The sequence below is a fragment of the Palaemon carinicauda genome, chromosome 35 (assembly GCF_036898095.1).
Source record: "Palaemon carinicauda isolate YSFRI2023 chromosome 35, ASM3689809v2, whole genome shotgun sequence".
NCBI classification, from domain to species: Eukaryota; Metazoa; Arthropoda; class Malacostraca; order Decapoda; family Palaemonidae; genus Palaemon; species Palaemon carinicauda.
In genome coordinates this window covers 18686715-18710062 of record NC_090759.1, presented here as the reverse complement: position 1 = coordinate 18710062, position 23348 = coordinate 18686715, and the positions used below count along the sequence as shown (strand labels likewise).

The 23348-nt window shown below is 34.4% G+C and overlaps 1 protein-coding gene across 1 annotated transcript in view; it reads right to left on the bottom strand.

Annotated features, from left to right (window-relative positions):
* Positions 1 to 6399, bottom strand: part of LOC137627401 (solute carrier organic anion transporter family member 74D-like) — a 35086-nt gene extending 28687 nt beyond the window's left edge. Inside the window, exon 1 of the mRNA XM_068358489.1 lies at positions 5919 to 6399. Within this exon, the coding sequence (XP_068214590.1) occupies positions 5919 to 6112 (194 nt within the window). The 5' untranslated portion in view covers positions 6113 to 6399. The remainder of the gene's footprint in view (positions 1 to 5918) is intronic.
* Positions 6400 to 23348: the final 16949 nt, after the last annotated feature.

Sequence of the window (23348 nt, the reverse complement as noted above, 5' to 3'; positions counted from 1 at the left end):
CATTTCGCCGATGGGTCCTAGGAGCCGCCAATCCTCCGCTCAGCGCGGCATTGTGGCCAGTTATCCACCACCAGGGACCGGGTCCTCGGTCCCTCTGCGTACGGAGGAGCCCCTCTCCTCTCTCGGAGTGACATCGACATCTCCCACTCAGCAGCCGATCTGACCCCGTGGGATCAAGAAGCCTTTTCAGGCACACCCCGGACCCCATTTAGGTTCCTGCTAAGGGACCTGTTCCGGGTTAGGGAGCCATGGAGCCGGTCCTCCAAGACCTTTTGGGAAGACCTTTTCTCTGCGGACGGCGCCATATTTCCTCCCCCGGGGGCCGAGCGTCAGGGAAGAACTGAGGTCCGCTCAGAGAGCCGGTACGCTTCGAAGACTCACTCTTATAACTCTGGGTCTTCGGACCCCGCTCAAGTGCCCAAGAGGAGCCGAAGATAAGGGGAGCGGCACAGGTCTCCCTCGGAAGGGAGACCGTAATCCAGGGATGTACAATCCCCAAACCCATGGCATGATGCTTCAAATGGGTTCCTCATGGCCCAGGGGGGTTTCTCAGACTTGGCCTCCTGGGATCTCCAAGAGGACGAGTGGGTGGAGGAAGTGTCTTCCTTCCGGAGGGTGCTGAATTTAATCTGGAGGCACAATGACCTGCCTGAACCTCCTCTGCTGCAGGCCCGACGCACGATACCGGCCTGGAACGCTGGTTCGGAGCCCTGAGTGAGGCTCAACCTTCCCTGGTCTTCCCAGTTCCACCGGATATCAGGCAGCGATTCCAGAGGATCTCCACCGCCAATGCGGAACCGAAAGGCCTGAACAGGCCCCACGGCGCTCTAAAGCTGTCACCCTTCCCAGAGGTGAAGCACAGGCGCTTCTACACTCCGGAAGGGCCTTCCCAGGGACATCAGTTAGCCAAAGCTTACCCTTGGTGCATGCTGGGGAAACAAAGGGAGGTCAAGGTCTCGCGGGTGTGAAGAGGTTTTGGGGATGGGGGCCCGAGGGCCTGTGAGGAGGGAAAATCTCGGGTCGGTAGAGACGTATAGAGGGTACTCCTACTATTGGGACGTTGTAAGTACTTTAGGAAAAATACAATTTACCTAGAAATTATCATATATACTGTGTATATTACTGTATATATATATATATATATATATATATATATATATATATATATATATATATATATATATATATATATATAGATAGGAAGATAGATATATAGATAGATAGATAGATAGATAATCAGACAATTGCTCCTTATTATATAGGGGAGATAGAATTGACGTTCGTTAGTTGCTCCATCTGTTACAAATTCTGATCGTAGCTCAATATCCATTCCCCCCCCATTTATAATGGTCAATTAGTATTTGATGATGGTTTAAGGGGGTTCTTTTGTAGTATTTCAAGAAGATGGTGGGTGCATAATTTCTTCCAGTCTTCTCTACCAGATTAAGGTAACCTACTCAATGAACATTTTCTGCTTGACCTTATTGAAATCCATCTGATACTATGAACATGACCTTCCTTTAAAAAAACATTGCTGAAAATGAGTATGTAAGGCAATTTATTTTCTTTTTTTTTTTTTGTTATTGGGACCGTTGATATTATTATTATTATTATTATTATTATTATTACAAGCTAAGCTACAACACTGGTTGAAAAAGCAGGATGCTATAAGTCTAAGGGCTCCAATAGGGAAAAATAACCTCATAAAGAAAAGACACAAGGAAATAAATAAACTACAAGAGAACTAATGAACAATTAGAATAAAAATTTTAAGAATAGTAACAACATTACAATAAATCTTTCATATATAAACTATAAAAACGTTTTATTGTTCTAACATTTATAATTACTAACCAAGTGATGAATAATGAGAATTAGGACTGGTTAGATGTAATGACTTAAAACTACAATGTAAGCTTGCTTTCACATAGTCCACTTTTTGTCTTTGTATTGGTTTTAGTTGAGCACCGTTGTTCACTGTATTACTTTGATAGGATCATTACGGAAATTTTAGTATCGAAGTAATTTCTTGTCTTCAGATCTCTTCTGTTGATATTCGGGGACAGTTAGCGTTTATGGACCCCCCCCCCAAAAAAAAAGTAGTATGTGTTTAAAATGGAGATATTGTACCCTGATAATTTGTGTTTGTTTTAAAGTTGTAGATAACAACGCTCAAACAAGATCTGGTGTATTTATTCGCCAGAACCTCCCTCCAAAGCTCAGCCAGACGGAAGCCTTATCGCATAGGCTTACCTTCTACTATTAATACCTGTAATGTATAGTATCATTTGTATCGCATACCGACTATTTTCAGTACTACTTTTGTATTTTATCATTTCTATTTTGCTTCCTTTAATTTCAATTGTATATATGACTGCTGTCAATTGTTTTCATAGAAACTAAGAAAACTCAAAGTAAAACAAGAGATTCTTCTTCTTTCCCACCGTTACCCCTACATTAAGGGGTCAGTTGTCCTGTGCCTTCTATCAACGGCATCCTCATCCACCAAACCTCTTCTCTCCATATCATCCTTCACCTTATCTCGCCCTTTAATTCTCGATCCCCCCCCCCAACAGGTTCCTCCCAAGACCACCTCACTCGCCCCCCCCCCTCCCCATCCATCCTCAACACCAGGACCCATAGATTAGAGATGTCAGGTTACGCGCCGGGAGGCAGGGTCCTGGGCTTGGCCAGTGAGGTCAGGTGAGCCACCGCTGCTCGCTATCAGGTATATCTCCGGGCATGGATTTGGATGAAAATGTCAAATCCTAATAAGTCTCCTGCTTCTGTTTTATGTTTATTTGATCTATAAGGATTTATTTTATAATCCCACTTGTTACTACTTAGTATTTATCTTGTCTCTGAGGTTATCTTTTACAACCCTTAATCCATAATCTGTTGTCATTTTGGCATATAAGTAGTAACTGTCCAGTACTATGCTTCATTCACAAACTTATAGTCTTAGGGTAAACGTTTGTCTGAACAAGTTCCTTTGATTACAAGTTTAGGACTGAAAAATAACCATGCCAAGCAATTGCGCTGTGTATGGATGTTATAATACGAAAAAGAAAGTCAAAAAGTTGAATCAAAAGATTCGTTTCTTCCGATTTCCACAGAATTCAAAGAAGAATTTGATATTCTGAACCAGCAAATGGAAACTCCAGCAAGTGCAATGCAAAACAGCGAAAGAGAAGTATCCGTAGAATTATGCCCGACAAGTTATTTTTTCAGAACCGTGGAATGGGATTTTGAAAATGAAAATTAGGAAATAGTAGATTTCAGTAAAGAACCTGACAATGAGAGTAGCAAATATAAAAGACTGATATCTAAAGTAAGAGAAGAAGAATCTCTATGGTATATTGGTGGTTATATTGTGAAAAAGTTTGCATTGAAATATCCACATTTAGGAGTTAAGGCAACAGAGGTCAATGAAAACATAAAATCCTGGCTTTGCACCATTAACAGAGGCGTGCTTTATGGGTCCTCTCATGAGTTCATTTCCCAGTTATCTACAATGAAAGAAATTTTCATAGCTGCTTATGGTGACTCTTTTAGAGAAAAAGACTGCTTAAAGTCACTAACTTCTGAGGCTTAGTTTTACTGAAGGAGTAAGGATTTAGCCGCAAGAGAAAGAATGGTTTAGATCTTATCTTAATATGAATATATACTTAAAAACGAAAATAACGAACATAAAACTTTTAACCAGAGCAGAGAAGGGAAAAGAAAGAAAGATTAGTAACAGGAGCAGGTAGGCAAAGAAAAATAAAGGGGAAACTGAATTAAGTGTACTGTACTTGTCAATACTTAGCTCTGACCAAGCTCACCTGTCTCGGGTGGCTCACGTGATAAAGTGCACGGAATAGGGCTTATTTTCGTCTCTTGGTGACTTGACCCGTCTAATCTATGGGTCCTGCTCAACACATGCTCACACCATCTCAGTCGTCACCACTGTAATCTTTACTACTCCTGCAATTCTTCTTATTTCATCATTTTTCAATCTATCAAGCAATGATATTCCCATAATCCACCTTAGCATTCTCATCTCTGTTCTCTCTTAGGTTTTTCTTCATTTTAGCGTCTTAGACCTCATGTCTCCGATCCTTACGTTGATACTGGTCTTAATACTGTGATATAGATCTTGACTTTTACCTTGATTGGCACTTTCCTTTCATAAACCACAACAGCTACCTCCTTCCACTTCCCCCAGACTGCTTTTATTCTATTCTCAACTTCAGCCTCACATCCGCCCGCCTTACTTATAGTAGACCCCAATTATCCAATGTGTTCCACCTGTTTTATACCCGAGCCTCTAATTTCATGCATATCTATCCTATCCTTACCTTCCTTACTGCTCAACATAGCTTCCTTCTTATTCCCATGTACTCTCAAGCCACCCATCTCCAAGGTATCCTGCCTCTCTACAACCTTTCTCTGTCTTTCTCATTTTCAGCGGTAATCGCCAAATCATCTGCATATAGCAGCAACTCCCACAACACATCGTTTCTGATCTCTTCACTAAATGCATCCATGGCCACCACAAATAAAAATGGGTTTAATGCTGACCCCTGGTGTAATCCAACACTTAACTTGAGAGGTTTTTGTTTCCCCAACAGCTGCTAGTACTTTTTTCCTTGTTCTTTAGTACATTATTGTGGACAATATGTATTTAATGTATAAGATTTTGCGAATAGGTTTGTAATAATCTTTTCTTCACTAATACATTATTGGTCACAATAATAACAAAAGCTGCTCCTTACATCATAAGTAGGGATTTTGTCTGTCGTGTATGTGTGAATATACATATATATATATATATATATATATATATATATATATATATATATATATATATATATGTATATATATATATATATATATATATATATATATATATATATATACACACACGTGTGAGTCTGTGTGTACATGCGTGCGTGTGCAATGATTCTCCCAGCAAGACTATGATTAGATATTTTAGCTGGGTTTTGTCTTTGGCTTACTTATATTGACAAAAAAAAAAAGATAAGAATAGATTCATCTTATCGAGAACTTTTGAGTTTTATCGTAAGATTTTTAAAAATTTTGCTTTCCAATATGAATTACATTGACCATGTATTGCATTGTAAACGTCCCGGAAAGCCACTGATACTATATATACAATTAAGTTACATATCTGCATTCGGTCTTCTTATTACTTGGGGATATTTTACACAGAATATATCGATATTGTGACCAACATTTTATATTAGGGCTTAATTTTCAATTAAAAGTAATGACTAATTTTTTGTAATGCCATTTGTGCTACATAGACATCTATAGAAAACGGGTCATCTGACCCTTGTGATGCTCTTTTGATAGCAAGACACCTATAGTCTCCCACCTGCTTGCTTCCTGGATCTGTTTGTCGTGGATATTAATTCATAGGTAATTTCAAACACAATGGCTCTCGAAATGTTTACGTTTGTTGTTTGAATTTCTATGCGTCTAGGGTTTGGAAGACATGTTGGAATCACCCCTATATAATAAAGAGCAAGTGTTTGTTTATATATATATATATATATATATATATATATATATATATATATATATATGCATATGTATATATGTATGTATATTGTATATGTATGTATATGAATATACATACATACATATATATATATATATATATATATATATGTGTGTGTGTGTGTGCGTGTGTATTTATATATATACACACATATACATACATACATACTCGATCACGCCCAGCGACATTGCCAGACCTATAACTAATCAGGGAGGGATAGAGGAGGGTAGAATTTGTGTACCCGTTTGTGTGTATATCTACATAGCTATCTAAGTATATAGCCGTCAGTTTTGAGGGGTCACGTACAGTAGTTTAAATTATAAGAAGAAATAATCGAAGTGATTATTCTTACGTCGTGAAACTGTCTGGACCGAGAATTTCCTCTTCCATGGAGGGGGTCAAAAGAATGGCCGACGCCTTCTGCTCCGTCAGCAGTGGGATCTCCGATATCCTTTCCTCCTCATTTATCTCGGCGTCTTTTTCTGTCCTGTCGTCAGTTCCGTCTGCCATCCTTTCGTCTGGACTTAATGGGGCGTGAGAGGTCATCCTAGTGCTGGAGTTGACCTTCGAGTTACTTCTAGAAACAAACTAGAGATCAAGAAGCTATTGAAGTCGGAATTCCTTACATGAAAAGTTCGGTATTTTTTCAATTTAAAGAATTAAGATTTTGACTTTTATGCAATGTTCGTTAAAGTTTTTTTAGAGTTAAAGAATTCAACTATGATTGAAAGTAAATGTGATTTCTTCAATTTTAGAGTTTCTTGGGTGGGCCTGAACGAATTTGCTTTTTCAGTATCGGAACATGTTTGTTTATACTTCATCACTTATGATTTCATTTTTTTTCAAATCACTTTAATTTGCTGTAAGAAGATAACACTAATTGTGTGAATTTTTTTATATCATCAATAGTAAACATTTATACAAAGCATTGAAATGTATTAGGTATCGGCAGTTTACTTATGTATCGGCAACGATACATAAAATAACTGATGATAATATAAAACACTTTTTTATATGATGGCACACACACACACACACACTATATATATATATATATATATATATATATATATATATATATATATATATATATATATATATATATATATATATATATATATATATATATAAACTGCCAACCATATGCAGTAGTTTTTTATCTAATAGCTCACAATATATAATAATTGTCAATGATATAATTGTAGAAGACCTAATTTCTCTACGTAAACCTACAGTCCCCACACTACCCTGTCTTTCTCTCTCTCTCTCACTGGAGGCTAAAGAGATACTGAACAAACGTCGTCCAGCAATGCATCTGGTCTTAGGTGTACACATCCGCAATTTGACCTTCGAACAAATTCATTCTATAACGGGGTGCCATTGCAGAGTCTCTCTCTCTCTCTCTCTAATTCATTCTATAACGGGGTGCCATTGCAGAGTCTCTCTCTCTCTGTCTCTCTCTCTCTCTGTCTCTCTCTCTCTCTCTCTCTCTCTCTCTCTCTATGTACGAATCCAGCTTCTCCGTGTTGTTTGTACCATGCTGTGAATTTGCATTTTCTCTCTATTTTCGTTCTAATGTATCTTTTGAGATTTACATTTTCTTATTAACGATTCCTTTATCTTTCATCTAATTATTGGTAGGATTTTAGAGTGTAGTTTTTTTTTTTTTGTCGCCATTAAATTACGTGTAGTTACAGTAGTTCTCCTGAAATTGTTTATTTTGATTAATAGAATGACATAGGCCCATTATTTTTATGACCAGTAATATCCACTTAATAGTTTAAGAATTTTAGTTTTAACCACAGGAACGGACTTCATTACTGCTTATAGAATCTGAATGACGAGACCTTTCTTTAATTTTATACTGTAAATATCTACGTTCCTAAAATGCAATTTTTTCCCACACTTCCATAGGATGTGATGAAAGCAATTTTTTCTCTAGTTTTTTAAAGATACCTTTCATATTGAATATAACATGAATATACTCGTAAACATGTCCATTTCGTAAAAGTAGTTGCTTATCGGTATTCCAGTTTCTTAATATGAAGCATGAAAATAAACTTCTTTATCTCTGCGAATGCCGACGGCCAAACCTGAAGTATAGAATTACCTACTTGAATACAAGACTCTATGTTGCCTCTAAAGGGTGTATGTTTTGTTAAATATTACCACCTCTTACTCGCTCTACACATGTAACTTCTTTTTTATCGAATTGTACTCTCTTCCTTTGCAATAAACACTGCTCATTATCAACTCAATTGCAATTAGTCGTACTTATAATATTTTTACGTTCTATTGGCTATTAATTGTGTGGGATGAACGAATCAATTTGCCTGGTGCCTGATTAGTGGAGATATTCGTGAAAACTTGAGTTACCAGACTATTAATTGTTTCAAGCAGGCAATGACGATTATTTTATTGTGTTTCGTTGTGGATGGCATTTGCTAAATCAGTTTTTGTATTAAGATTTGCCTTTTAGTCTTCCCATTCCTCATTCTTTTTCATAAAAAAGCAAATAGAAATTTGCTAATAACTTAATCGAGGAGTGTATGTTAAATGTAACTGTTAAATTCATTTAAAAAAATGGGATTTGGAAAATAGTAAGAATGTACAACTTTTTCTTAGGGTTATATTTGGTAGTTTTATATATTATTATTATTATTAATATTATTATTATTATTATTATTATTATTATTATTATTATTATTATTAGCTAACCTACAACACCAGTTGGGAACGTTGAATGCTATAAGCTCAAGAAATCCAACGGGGGAAATAGCTCAATGAGGAAAGGAAATAAAGAAACAAAACAGTGTGCCTTAGTGTACCCTCATTACATGAAATTTTTTTGTTGAAAAAAATAAGGTTGAAAATAAAATCTGAATCCATACGGTAAGATTCAGAGAAAGAAACGTCCTAGACCTTAGTTATTAAACCTTTCCTTCCCCCCAAGAGATATTCACAGTAGCGTCTTCCTTTATGAAACTGGAATTGTTCTTCAAGTGAAAATTACCTTTGGGAAATTACAAGGAACCAGTGAACATCACACCAGGGAAAAAAAAAAAAAACCTTTTGGAGATGTCTTACGAAAGTTGGTGATAAATTTAATGTTGTCAGGACCTTAAAGAACACTTGTGTTAATTAATGTATTTGATACTAGTGTAACCGAGCCGTAAAAAAATAAGGTCTAAATATTTACATAGATATACACAGAGATTTAACCTTTCCCACCCCCTCCCCCTTTCCTAACTACAACACTGTTTCGGCAATTTGTGGTAAAGTGCGGGTTCAGAGTGTACCTCCCGGGGTACCCCATCTCACAAGGGAATGACTACTCTCACTCCCCTGAGCTGACAGGATATATATATATATATATATATATATATATATATATATATATATATATATATATATACATATATATATATATACATATAGTTAGTTAGGCACTTGCTCTTTATTATATAGAGGAGATTATCACATATTTAGAACATTTGACAAGAAAGCCAGCAGTTGGGGAAATAAGTTCATAACCTGGTCAGATGTGTACATGTCATGGCACAGTATGGCTGCTGGCATGGTCACGTGTTGAATGCAATTTCATGACGTCACCACCACGTGGTGTTGTGGATGTAACCTAACGTACGCTGATTATCTTTGAGAGGAGAGCATGTGACTGAGATGAGCCATCGTGGTATATAGCAATTGTTTTTTGCCCTAGTTACCATATATTTGTGTATATATATATATATATATATATATATATATATATATACGTATATTATATATATATATATATATATATATATATATATATATACTGCATATAGCATATATATATATTTATATATATATATGTGTGTGTGTGTGGGCCGTAATTAGTCCACTAAAGGACAAAGGCCTCAGGCATATCCTTCCATTCCTGTCTGTTAATGGTCTTTCTATATTTTTAATATATACATATATATATATATATATATATATATATATATATATATATATATATATATATATATATATCACATATGTACATACATACTCAAAAGAGGGCCACTAAAAGAGTTTAACCTCAGGAAAGATTCTTGAGGCCAGTGCCTGCTGATCTCCATTCATAACAGGGAGAACTTTTATGTCCCAGTAATCACTGGGATCTATTAAACCTGATTAGTGTTTAACCTCTATATAGAAGCCTCCGACTTATCCGATTGAGCAGATTCTGTTATCAGAGTATATTATGAATTAAGAAGATTTTAAAGTAAAGAACTAAAATGAATTTGCAAATTTTTGATCAAGTAACCGAATATGTTTAGTATTGGTCTAAATCCAGCGTAAGTTGTCGCTCATATAAGTATAGTTATTTTCAAATGCAGAAAGCTATTGCAGAAAAAAATACGGAAATAGGTTTAAAAAGATTATTGAGAAAATAAATAGATCTACGAAACACTGATAAAAGTTGATAGTCTTTCGAACTTTCCACCTGACAACGAAATGGCGTGTTTTCTCCATTGACGGATTTTAGTCCTTAATGCCTTCCGTCTATCTATCTATTGTACCCTGAGACGCAATTGCAAGAACGAAGCCTAGCAGGAGAAAGAGGGGTATTGACAGGTGTGCCTTACGAAACAGGCTGCCAGATGCCCAGGATGTCTTTTGTTAAAAGAACAGTTTACTACCAGTGTTTGAAAGACTGAATTCATTGACCCAGTTTTGCGTTCCTCAGTTGTACCCGCAAACAATTAAATTATTTCACAATCTACGGTTGATAAGCTCTCCGTCTTCCCTTTGAAGGATCTTCTCTCCCACCGTTATTCTTGCATTAAGGGGTCGGTTGCCTGATGCGCCCTCCCCAATGCCTTCTATCAAAGGCATCCTCTTCCACCAAACCTCTTCTCTCCATATCATCCTTCACCATATCTCACCGTCTCATTCTCCTTGGAAAGGGGATATATTGGTGCAGCGGTCCAGTTAAGTTTAGCTTTCTCTCGCATGTAAGGAAGAGGTGGAAGATTGGAACTGAACAAGTAAGGTGGGTGTCAGATATCAAAGGATATTTAAGGAATTTGGAGAGGAAGTCGAAAGGAGGAAATAGTAAAGCTATTTTGAAAACATATATACGCCGTATCATTGCTTTCAATGGAAGTTTTCCATGATAATTTGCATAAGATCCATTGCTACTATTGGCGGTGTCTTGTGAATTATGTTGTTATGAATTAATTGATAATTTGACTAGGCACACTTTCATATTTGTGTCAGACTATGGGCCATTGATGTTAATTTTTCCTCCCTTGTTTAATAGTGCTTATTCATCTATGTAATAAGTACACTTTCAATACCACAAGTATCCATTACACCTTTTTTTTGGAGAGTTTGTAAGTATACATTTGATTTTAATTGAGGAAAAAGTTTAAAACACTTAGTGAGAAAGTAATTTTGTTTAAGTTTTAAAGCATTTATTGAAATAGAAAATTACAGATTTGGCTGATAAGTTCTAAGCTATTCGTTCTTGGATAATTTTAAGTATGCATTTGATTTTTATTTATGAAAAGTTTGAAACCACAGAAAAAGATGATTTATTAAAAGTTTTAAAACGCTTATCAAAATGAGAGAAAATTAAAATTTTAAGTGATAATTTCTAGGCTATTTGTTTTTGGCAAAGAATCCTGACTATAACAAATGTTTTTGCTGTGTTTATAACAACCCAACACTGTCTTTCCACAATTCGACATCAATGGTGCTTGCCAAAGCCTAGACCTCCAGAACAAGTTCAGTGATTTGCTCACAGCCTCTATTTTGAATCCTTAAATTGGAGCTGTAATCTTGTGAGGCTTCCTATCCAGCCTCAGTTTAGTTTAGCAGAGTGTCTGTGTATACTTTTAAGAAATCCAGATCGAACGAAATAAAGTATAGAAAAAGAAAAGATAACTGGACGTCATTTCTTCAGATCGATTGCAATATCTTTTAATTTAACTTCAAATTGTAACCTTTGGTTTTTTCCTCACTTGACCCCTAGAGCTGAATGTCCTCCCTGGCGCCAACGCAAGGCTCTGTGTTCCAAATTGCTTGATTCAGATCATATCAGAAGGGAACTATGAAAATGAATGGGTATATTGCGCATCTAGATAAAACTATTGTGGATACATTATGAATTTAGAGATCGTGTAAAGTTTGCAATACATGTAGAAAGAGAGAGAGAGAGAGAGAGAGAGAGAGAGAGAGAGAGAGAGAGAGAGAGAGAGAGAGAGAGAGAGAGAGAGAGAGAGAGAGGTGAAGGAGTTAATGAAAGTGAACGGATTTTGTATTTTTTTCGTGGAATTTTGAAAGTTATGAGCAATATACTGAAGGCAAACGTTCAGAAATGACTCACAATCAATACTTAAATCCTAAATGCTACCTGAATATAAGACAAGATTCCAATAAGGAATTGAATTAAATAATACTAATTGTAGTTGGGAGGACTGTGTTTTCTCCGTTTTAAGGTTATATATATATATATATATATATATATATATATATATATATATATATATATACATATATATATATATATATATATATATAAAAATATATATATATATATATATATATATATGTATATATATATATATATATATATATATATGTCTGTGTGTATGTATGTATGTATGGACATGACATTAAATGAGAATGACCGATAATAGATGGACATTAAGTATAACAGAATAGAAATACCTTAAACATATGCGAAGGGAAGGACATGCCTGAGGCCTTTGTCCTGCAGTGGACTAGTTACGGCTAATGATGGATATATATATATATAATATATATATATATATATATATATATATATATATCTTTTATATATACACAAGTATAAATGTATGTATACATGTGCGTCCATATGTTTACTGACTATATGTTCATGCTGAGAAACTTGAACACAGTACCTGTATTGAAGCACCTAATGATATACACTATATATATATATATATATATATATATATATATATATATATATATATATATATATATATGTGTATATGTGTGTGTGCGTGTGTTTGTGTGTGCTTCATTACCATCATCATCAGCCGTAACTAGTCCACTGAAGAACAAAGCCCTCAGATATGTCCTTCCAATTCCGTCTGTTTATGGTCTTTATATATATATATATATATATATATATATATATATATATATATATATATATATATATATATATATAATTTGCTTTAGGTTTTTATGTAATTTCCTTTTTGTGTATACGGGAAATGAATAATTGTCTGACCGCGACAAATGATGGCATTTCTCGGAAGATGACGATTGGAAACCCATTGAAGTGGCGAATGAAGCCCCATTACTCACTTCAAAATAAGGTGTAGAAAATGAAAGAAAATATGATTGCCTTCCATCAACAAGGATGCAGTATAAATTTTATAAAAGTGTAGTAATAAAGCACCTGCTTGGACGGAGAGAGAGAGAGAGAGAGAGAGAGAGAGAGAGAGAGAGAGAGAGAGAGAGAGAGAGAGAGAGAGAGAGACATACCATGAAGAAGTAATATCGGAAGAGATGATGATCAACCCCCCCCCCCCCCTTTTGCGGCGGCTTGCTTTTTTTTTTTTTTTTTTTTTTTTTTTTTTTTTTTTTTTTTTTTTTTTGCTTAAAATATTTTCAAGTTTTTTACGTCTCATCAAGATTGCCCATCACATTGCCCGTGTCATTTTGATTTTAATGGCTCATAAAGTCAAGAATGACATATTTAACAGATTCACTGATAGAAATCCCCATACGTTATCGCATGCAATAGAAATAAATTTTTACTTCAGTATTCATGCCAGGTAACTACTGGCCAGCGATCCGTTGGACTGGTGTTCGAGGCCCGCTCAAGTTCAATCTTTTCTTGTAGTGTCTGTAACCTCGCCATTCTTTTAATATAAGGATGGGGTGCTTGGAGAACCCCATATGTCTACTTGTTTCATTGTCAGCAGCCATTGTCTGGCCCTCCCTGGTCATAGCTTGGGTAGAGAGGTATCTAGAGTTCTGATCTTATGTCAGCATAGTCATTCTCTAGGGTATTGTTCTGCTAGGGCATTGTCACTGTCCCTTGCCTCTGCCGTTCGTGAGTGAACTTTAAACTTTAGGTTCGGACTTCGTTTAGGGCTTCTTTAATTTGGTTGGTAGATCCGCCTTTCTTTTGAAGTATCTAAGGTTCGATCCCAAAGTGAGGTGAAGATTTATTGAAGTTCAATGTACGAAGACCTGACCGATGCCATTTAAGCTACTGGAACTGTTTTGAAAATATAGAACTTCCTCGAAAACAAAAGTACAAGAACGACCTCACTTCGGAAGATCCTAAATACCTTTGGTCTGGTTAATGTATCAGGATGCTACTATTATGCCTTAAATGGGATTAAATCATCTGTAAGGGGTTGGTATCTTTGGTACGTTAATATGGGAAGCTATTGACTACTCAGTTCTTACTAAATTTTTTTATATTTTATTACATTTAGCCAAATTTATGATTTTGATAAAGTGATGATTATTTGTTACCTTCAACTCTAAAACACTGCGGAAATCCTTTATGTCATTTGATGTTGGTATGAATGCCAATAATGTCAGTGTTTTTACAAATGCCTTATTGGAATAATGTTTCGTACAGAGATTTTTAAAGTTTCCAAGGTTATGTTGTTGTTGTAGATTGCCTGTCCCTTGTGGCCAAGCACGGGCTCTTGCAATTCTGCAACCTGTGAGAAGGTTATGTCATATACAAAAGTGCTCATGTTAACAATATCCTTTCCCTTTAAAGAATGAAATTTTAAATCAGTCATCTTTCGTAAGTATCATCACATACTTAACCTCCCTTTTTTATCATCAAATGTTTTTATGGAACCGAGAGTCTTGTCTCTTGAAGATGTGGAAGCACGTCCAGTCGTGACGACGTCTCGTCGGCTTCTGATGCAGACTCACGATGAGAACAGCATCCCTTCAGAGAGGAAACCTCCTCTACTCATCTGACCTTGGTTATTGTTTATTAAAAATAATGTCGATGTCGATGTCGATGTGTTCCTGAATTGGAGAAATTCATTTAAGATCGAACAACAAACAGGAACTGTTTACGGGTTTTGGTAATGAGGTAGAAAACTTGTCATAATGGTTTTGCCATTGTTATAGTTTTTTTTTTTTTTCAAATAAGTACAAGTATGTATAAACACACACACACACACCCATATATATATATGTATATATATACATACATATATATATATATATATATATATATATATATACATATATATATATACATATATATATATATATATATATATATATATAAATCTTCAACTGTTACTAGTCCACTGCAGAACAGATGCCTCAGACATATCCTTCCACTTGCGTCTAAGGTCTTTTCATATTAGTTCACACTCGCAAACTTTCTGGTAGGGTTAAAGTCTTTTTTTACTAATCATTTTATTTTTGCCTCTGTTGATGATAAATGAGCGTGGTATGTTTTTTTCTTTACATACCGGCTCCTTGTAGAGGAAAGAGAAATAACGTGTGTGTGTGTATGTATATATATATATATATATATATATATGTATATATATATATATATATATATATATATATATATATATATTATATAGATAATACATAATATATATAATGTATGTATGTATGTATATATCTATGTAATATATATATATAAATATATATATATATATATATATATATATATATATATATATATATATGTATATATATATATATATATATATATATATATATATATAATGTGTGTTTTTATTTTCCCATGTTTGGGTTGTAATGTTATCTCTGCTATTCAATGTCGTTAATAAAGATGATTGATAAATGATACCTGATATTTCTATAATACTCCGTCACCATGTACAATACACTGTATAACTGCAATATTTGTCTATTTAAATGTTAACTTCGTTCCTACCAATAAATTATGATAAAATTGAGCGTTTTCCATATTTTTATTTTTCAAAAAGTGGAATTGTTGGGAGACAAAAAAAAAAGAAAAAAAAAACGCTGAAATTGGCAATGTCAATAATGATTTTATTATGTAGTAGTTGATAAATAGTTTTATTTCTTATATTAATGTGATGAAGGTATAAAAAACATGCAAATTGAGGTATTTTCATGACATGGTTATATGTATACAGTAATCATACGTATGTAAGGAGAGAATGAACAAATATCTGAACCATGATAGCAATTGAAATGCAAACATTATCCATGGAATTAATCATGTAATCAGTTTACTGGAAGTTAATCATGTATTTATTCCAATTGCACTTATTATTATTATTATTATTATTATTATTATTATTATTATTATTATTATTATTATCAAATGCTAAGCTACAACCTTAGTTGGAAAAGCAGTATGCTATAAGCCCAGGGGCTCCAACAGGGAAAATAGCACAGTGAGGAAAGGAAATAAGGAAAAATAAAATATTTTAAGAATAGTAACAACATTAAAATTAATATTTTAAGAACAATGACATTTAAATAAACATTTCCTTTATAAACTTTAAAAACTATAACAAAACAAGAGTAAGAGAAACTAGATACAACAGTGTGCCCGAGTGTACCCTCAAGCAAGAGCACTCTAACCCAAGACAGTGGAATACCATGGTACAGAGGCTATGGCACTACCCAAGTCTAGAGAACAATGGTTTGATTTTGGAGTGTCCTCCTCCTAGAAGAGCTGCTTACCATAGCTGAAGAGTCTCTTCTACCCTTACCAAGAGGAAAGTAGCCACTGAAATTAGAGTGCAGTAGTTAACCCCTTAAGAGAAGAAGATTAACCCGTTCGCACGATGTCCATCATTATCTGCTCATGGTTTTACGTGCACGGCGTACTCGTAGTGCATTGCAAGCCAGGAGAATCTGCTGAACTGCGACCGCGTATCTAAACTATATTAATCTATGGACGTCATTTGTAGATGCCTTCTGACCTTGGAGGGATAGCTTCTATCCAATACTTACCGCAAGTAGAGTAACTGTATAGCAGTGAATTTACTGTGCATGTGCAAACAATTCTTAAAGATTCTTACATTATGTACATACATATATTAAAACTTGGACTTTTGTGAGTTTGTATACACGTGCACCGTTTGTATATGACTGCACTAACTACAATTCAGGGTCGCTTTTGGCCAACCCGTGAGATACCCGCATCCTGCTTGTCTTGTGTCTTTTGGACTCTCCCCCCTTTCCTGTTTGTAAGGGGAACGCTAAATATCTCTCTCTCTCTCTCTCTCTCTCTCTCTCTCTCTCTCCTCTCTCTCTCTCTCTCTCTCGGGCGTTATATGAATTAACTTAGTTTGTTTCTTGTTTGTTACGGTTTTGGCCGTACGTAATTTAAGATAGTGGGCAGCCATTCTATTAACACACAATTGTAGTGTACAGAGCCTAAATTACATAAGAAAATATCAAAACAATTGAATTATTAAAAACGGTTTCATTTACATGGCCTTGTTTTGATTTTTCCTTCACGATGATTTCCATTTATAAATCCCTAATAAAACCCAAACCCTTCTTTAAATTCTTGCAGTTAGAATAAAGAGACAAGATAGGGATGAAATATTTTCAATAACTTTGGCATCATATTGAAATGTTAATTTTCTGTTCCAGGTAAGTGGTTACCCATTGAGGCTTGACGTGTTGTAGATAGAGGTAAGTACTTGTTGACCTATTGCGGCTACATGAATTGCCCTGGAAAATTCAGCTTCTTGGAGGTAAGAAATTCAGTTCAAGACGTTGTTGTGCTCTTCAGTCTTTTGGATTTTGAATGGATTCCTATCGGTTAAGATTCAGTATATTAAGTAAATGAAGTGGATAACGTATGAGAGGTTGTTCCCGTTATATCCGGAGTTAACTGTTATTATGCAGAATATGTTCAATAACTAATTTCTTTTTAATATTGTAACTGGTGTTTTATGAGGCAATTTCTCTCTCTCTCTCTCTCTCTCTCTCTCTCTCTCTCTCTCTCTCTCTCTCTCTCTCTCTCTCTCAAATGCATTTATATGGCCATGGCAGGGGTGTGTGTGCATTTTAATGCGAATATGTAATATCTTTGATTTAAGGATCATCTTTGTAATAAACCAAGTGATGATTGGAGGACTATGATGTCTCTTATGAAATGTTCATGTATGGACCAAGTTCTCCTCAGATTATGAAAAAAATATATTGTTTAGAAATATTTGATATTTTAGTGGATATAAAGCGAACATCTCTGTACTAAGTCTTTTTATTAGTTATGGTTGTTGTTTTTATTGTTATTGTTGTTGTTATGGCAATTCTTCGTGAATTGATATGTACATTTGATTGAGCACAGAACGAATTTATCTTGAAGTCTTGAAAGTAACATTCTTGCAGTTTTCTTTCTTCATTGTACTGTCCATAATAATCTGATTTTTTTTTCTTGAATAGTCAAAAACAGTTTTTCTTCATCAGTGGTGCAGTAAATATCAATTTATCATTAAGCATTGCGATGTCTTTGAATGGTGACTTATAAAATTATAATAGTGATCATTCCATGCAAATCGCTATTTCTTTTTTTAATTTTTCTTCACATTTTTCATACTCTAGTTCGCCATATCTTCATATCATGATTCTGAATGATATGTGGGTTAAAGACTCTACGAATTCCACCATCAGCCTCTCAAGAATTTCAATTTGCAGGACTTTTTCTCTTGGCGGCTGGCCAAGTATTTCAACCCTTCGCAGTGAGGAGACAAATTGGGTAGGATGGGGAAATGCGGTTGATCTCTTGATGAGGAGGAGTACTAAATCAAGTCTAGAATTCGTTCATCCCGTAGAAAAAAAGTAATATGTGAATTCCTCACACATTTTCAGACTATACACACAAACGCGCGCGCGCACACACACACACACATAAATATATATATATATATATATATATATATATATATATATATATATATATATATATATATATATGTGTGTGTGTGTGTGTGTGTGTTTGTGTGTGTGTATATATATATATATATATATATATATATACACACACATATATATATGTAAATATATATGTGTATATATATATATATATATATATATATATACTGTATATAATTAATTCTATAGACGTAACACAAACTTTTTGTAATATCTCTTCTTTTAATAAGCTTGATATAAAGCTCTTGTTATGGTTTATGTCTGATCAATTTTAACTTTTTACAGACCTTATAATGTTTCATATTTTTATTCAGTACTACTGTACACTGTATCAAGTTATTTACTATTCCCTTACTTCCTTTCCTCACTGGGCTACTTTCCCTGTTTGAGCCCTTAGCCTTGTAGTATTATGCTTTTCTAACGAGGGTTGTAGCTTAACTAATAATGGTAACAATGATGATAATTTTGATGTATATACAATGTATGCGCATATATATTTACACGTGTTTGTACTTACGTATGTATTTATACATACTGTATATATATATATATATATATATATATATATATATATATATATAAATTTTAATTTATGTGTGCGCGTGTATGTTATTTTATGTATGAAATTAACATATGATGTATTGGTGACGTCAATATTCTTTCAAAATATCAGAATCCATGGTTGAAGGGAGGTATAATTTTATTTTTCCATGATTATTTCTAGTTTTATTGATCCTTAGCATCCTCAATTTACACAAGTTATCCAAATAATTAAATTCAGTAATTGGAACCATAAAATCTTAAAATAGAATTTTCATCACAGATGCAAGGTACACACACAAACACGCGCACACACATCTAAATTATATCTACACACACACACACACACATATATATATATATATATATATATGTATGTGTATATATATATGTATATGTGTATATATGTGTATATATGTATGTGTATATATAAGTATATATATGTATGTGTATATATATATATATATATATATATATATTTATATATATAAGGCATGAGTAAAGAGTTCAAGACGGTCTGTATGTGAAACTATTCATAAACTTACTCCCCTTATTAAATTTAAATGCTTGTATTTAGATATTATAAAATTTGATAGAATTTACTCTTTTAAGACTAATGATTAATATATTTTTCAATTTCATTGTTGAATTCCCAGCCTAGAAGTATCTCTCTCTCTCTCTCTCTCTCTCTCTCTCTCTCTCTCTCTCTCTCTCTCTCTCTCTCTCTCTCTCTCTCAAAGAGAGTCCCAGGTTAAAAAGTTTTAGATGGCTTCTTCCCTTTTTTGTTGTCAAGGAGATTAGGTGGCTTTGAAAATCCTCATACAAAGAAATTTTTTGGACGATCTCGTAGTATGAAAGTAATCTTTGGCACTCCCAAGGAAATGAGTATTTCCTTCAGGTTGGGGACATCAATGGAATTTGGTCTTTGGAAAGGTCACCGAGATTAGGCCTAAGCAAAAATTGTTGAATTCCTAAAGGATTTTTGGATTTTTTCATCATAATGCTATAGTTGACACTGGAAGATAGATTAAATCATAATATTTTGACTTGAAAATTTATACCGTAAATATATATATATATATATATATATATATATATATATATATATATATATATTATATATTATTATTATTATTATTATTATTATTATTATTATTATTAAATGCTAGGCTACAACCCTAGTTGGAAAAGCAGGATGCTATAAGCCCAGGGGCCCCAACAGGGAAAATAGCCCAGTGAGGAAAAGAAATAAAGAAAACTAAAATATTTTAAGTATAGTAACAACATTAGAATAAATATTTCCTATAAAAACTATAAAAATTTTAACAAAACTAGAGAAAGAGAAACTAGATAGAAGCGTGCCCGAGTGTACCCTCAAGCAAGAGAACTCTAACCCAAGACAGTGGAAGGCCATGGTACAGAGGTTATGGCACTACCCAAGACTAGAGAACAATGGTTTGATTTTGGAGTGTCCTTCTCCTAGAAGAGCTGCTTACCATAGCTGAAGAGTCTCTTCTACCCTTACCAAGAGGAAAGTAGCCACTAAACAATTACAGTGCAGTAGTTAACCCCTTGGGTGAAGAAGAATTGTTTGGCAATCTCAGTGTTTTCAGGTGTATGAAGACAGAGGAGAATCTGTAAAGAATAGACCAGACTATTCGATGTCTGTGTAGGCAAAGGGAAAGAACCATAACCAGACACAAGGGTCATATGTAGTACTGTCTGACCAGTCAAAGGACCCCATCACTCTCTAGCTGTATCTTTCTGTGTGGGGATACCTTAACGTGGGGAAATGGTTTGTGTATCGCCATGATCACCAAAGATGTGCTAGTGAAGGCAACTCATACTTGGTTGGTGTGCTGTGAGCGATCACACGAAAATTTCCTACTATCACCAATCAGCACAGGCCAGCATGGTGCTGAAAACTGGCCAAACCCCAGACATGATTTGACATGTCTGAGGCCTTTATCCTGCAGCGGGCTAGAACAGCTGCACTTGTTGCTTTCGTATATGCGTCTATGTTTCTTGAAAAGTCTCATGAAAAGCTGAAATCAAATAAAATAGACATGAAGTTTTTATGAAAGGTAGTACCTCTTCTTTGCCTAATTTCAATGGACTCCACAAAACAGTCATTCCTTAAGGCTCCTTCATCTATCAAAGTAGCTAGCAAACTTGGTGTCACACTATCTTGGGACTTTATTCATAAATCTAATAGATTGAATATTTTGGTTGACAATGTAGAATTCCAAAGTTTAGGCGTGAAATGATTATGCATAAAAGACCCAGTAAATGATACTCAAAATTTCTCAGTTGAAAAAATTTATCCCATTCTAAGATCAATTCCATATAGTCGCCTTACGCTGTGTTCTGTGGGCATAACTTAGTCGTTGCAATGTTCTTATGGCTTCTAGCTGCTCTTACTCTATATCCTTCCTGTTTATCTTCGTCTCCACTTCCTTTCTTCTATCTTGCTGTCCTTCCTCTTCTAACTTTTAGTTTACAGTGCAAATGTTGAGTTTACCTGCATTACATGTAAGTGCTGAATGGCTTCATAGGCCTCAAGAGCATTCACATAATACAAATTCTCTAATACTTATCATAAAACTTAAAACCTAATTGAAAACAGGATGCAAAACGGCTGTTTTTTTAACATATCAATTATAAGGAAATCGTCAAGATACAAATTCAGTGTGTATAGAAAGTCAATTTTTTTTCTTACATTTATTTCCTCGGTTAACTACCAAACGTAATAAAGAGTGTGGTTGTTTACAAGTCTTTTCCTAAGAGTTTTAAAAATATGTCCCTAAGCCTTCCTAAAGATTTTATTGTTATCCGTAAGCAACTTGCCTAGCTGTTCAACTATGTCAATATAATATATCAATGATAGAAATCCTATAAAGAACAATGAAATTAATTTTAAATACCGAATAAAACTCCAGTACATAGAAAATATTAATAATGTAACTCACGAACATCATAGCTGATACCCCTTTGGTTTTGTTAATCCCTAAGAACCATAAGGAGGTGCCCTTACTTGATATCACAATAAAAGAGAAATAGAATACGGAGTTTATAAACTATCATTTGGAGATTGCGATAAAGTTTGTCTGGACCAAACTGACCGTTCACTATCAGAAATTATCTGAGAACAAACTATCTATCAGATATAGATAGGGACTTTGAGCATCGCATCAGCTGGAGTGAGACGTCTTTTCCTTGTAATAGTGTTTGTCCATACGGGGGGAAGATTGCATGGCAATTGTAACTTAAACTAGCAGCATGAATTTATCCACAGCGCAATGAAAAGCAGATGTAGTGGATAATTCCCTCCTGAATCTGTTCATCAAAAAGATATAGCATTTCTCTCTCTCTCTCTCTCTCTCTCTCTCTCTCTCTCTCTCTCTCTCTCTCTCTCTCTCTCTCTCTCTCTCTCTCTCTCAAAAATGCAATATTAAAAGAAAAGTTCGAAAAATTATGGTGCCTACTCATTACAGTTAACAAAGACATTAATTTAAAAAGAAGAAAACGTATTTTCAATCAGTTAACAAACAAATCAAAAAGATAAAAAAAAGAAAAAACTGAATTCACCGGAAAGCAAATGAGACCAGGCTCATATTTTCCAAAACCAGCTACACTCTTTTAATCCAAACCAGATTAACATAGATTACCTGTGTGAACTCACGCTTTCATTTTCCACTGAGAGGAGAAATACTGTGTATTGGTGGAAATATTGAGAATTATCCGATTTTATTTATTTCTTTAATGGCATTTTGTAAGAATCATATAAAATTTTTAGATTACAATAAGAAGATACATACACATATATATACACATTATATCTATATATATATATATATATATATATATATATATATATATATATATATATATATATATATATAGATATAATGTGTGGGTAGATATTAGTTTTTTTCTTTGGGGGGGGGGGGGGGCCGCATGTTTCATTACCTTTTCCGTCTATACCGGGTTGTAATGAAAGGGAAGTATACTGTAACTGAAAGCTTGGTTACTATTGCGAGTTTTGTATAAATGACCGTAATAATTCATTTTGTTACCACATTTGTTCGAATAGGGAGGAAAGTATCGTAGGAAGTATTTGTTGTTCTGGTATGTAAAATTACCGGTAATTGTCTTCACCATTCACTCATTTGTATATAGGTCTCTGTGTCCTATCAGCCTTTTTACATACAGGCCTCTATGTTGAAAATATTCCTTTAGAAGGGGTCAGGTTTAAAACTTCTGGTAAAATGGTAACGCAGTAAATTTCCCGTGAAAATAGACTTAAGTTGAAACC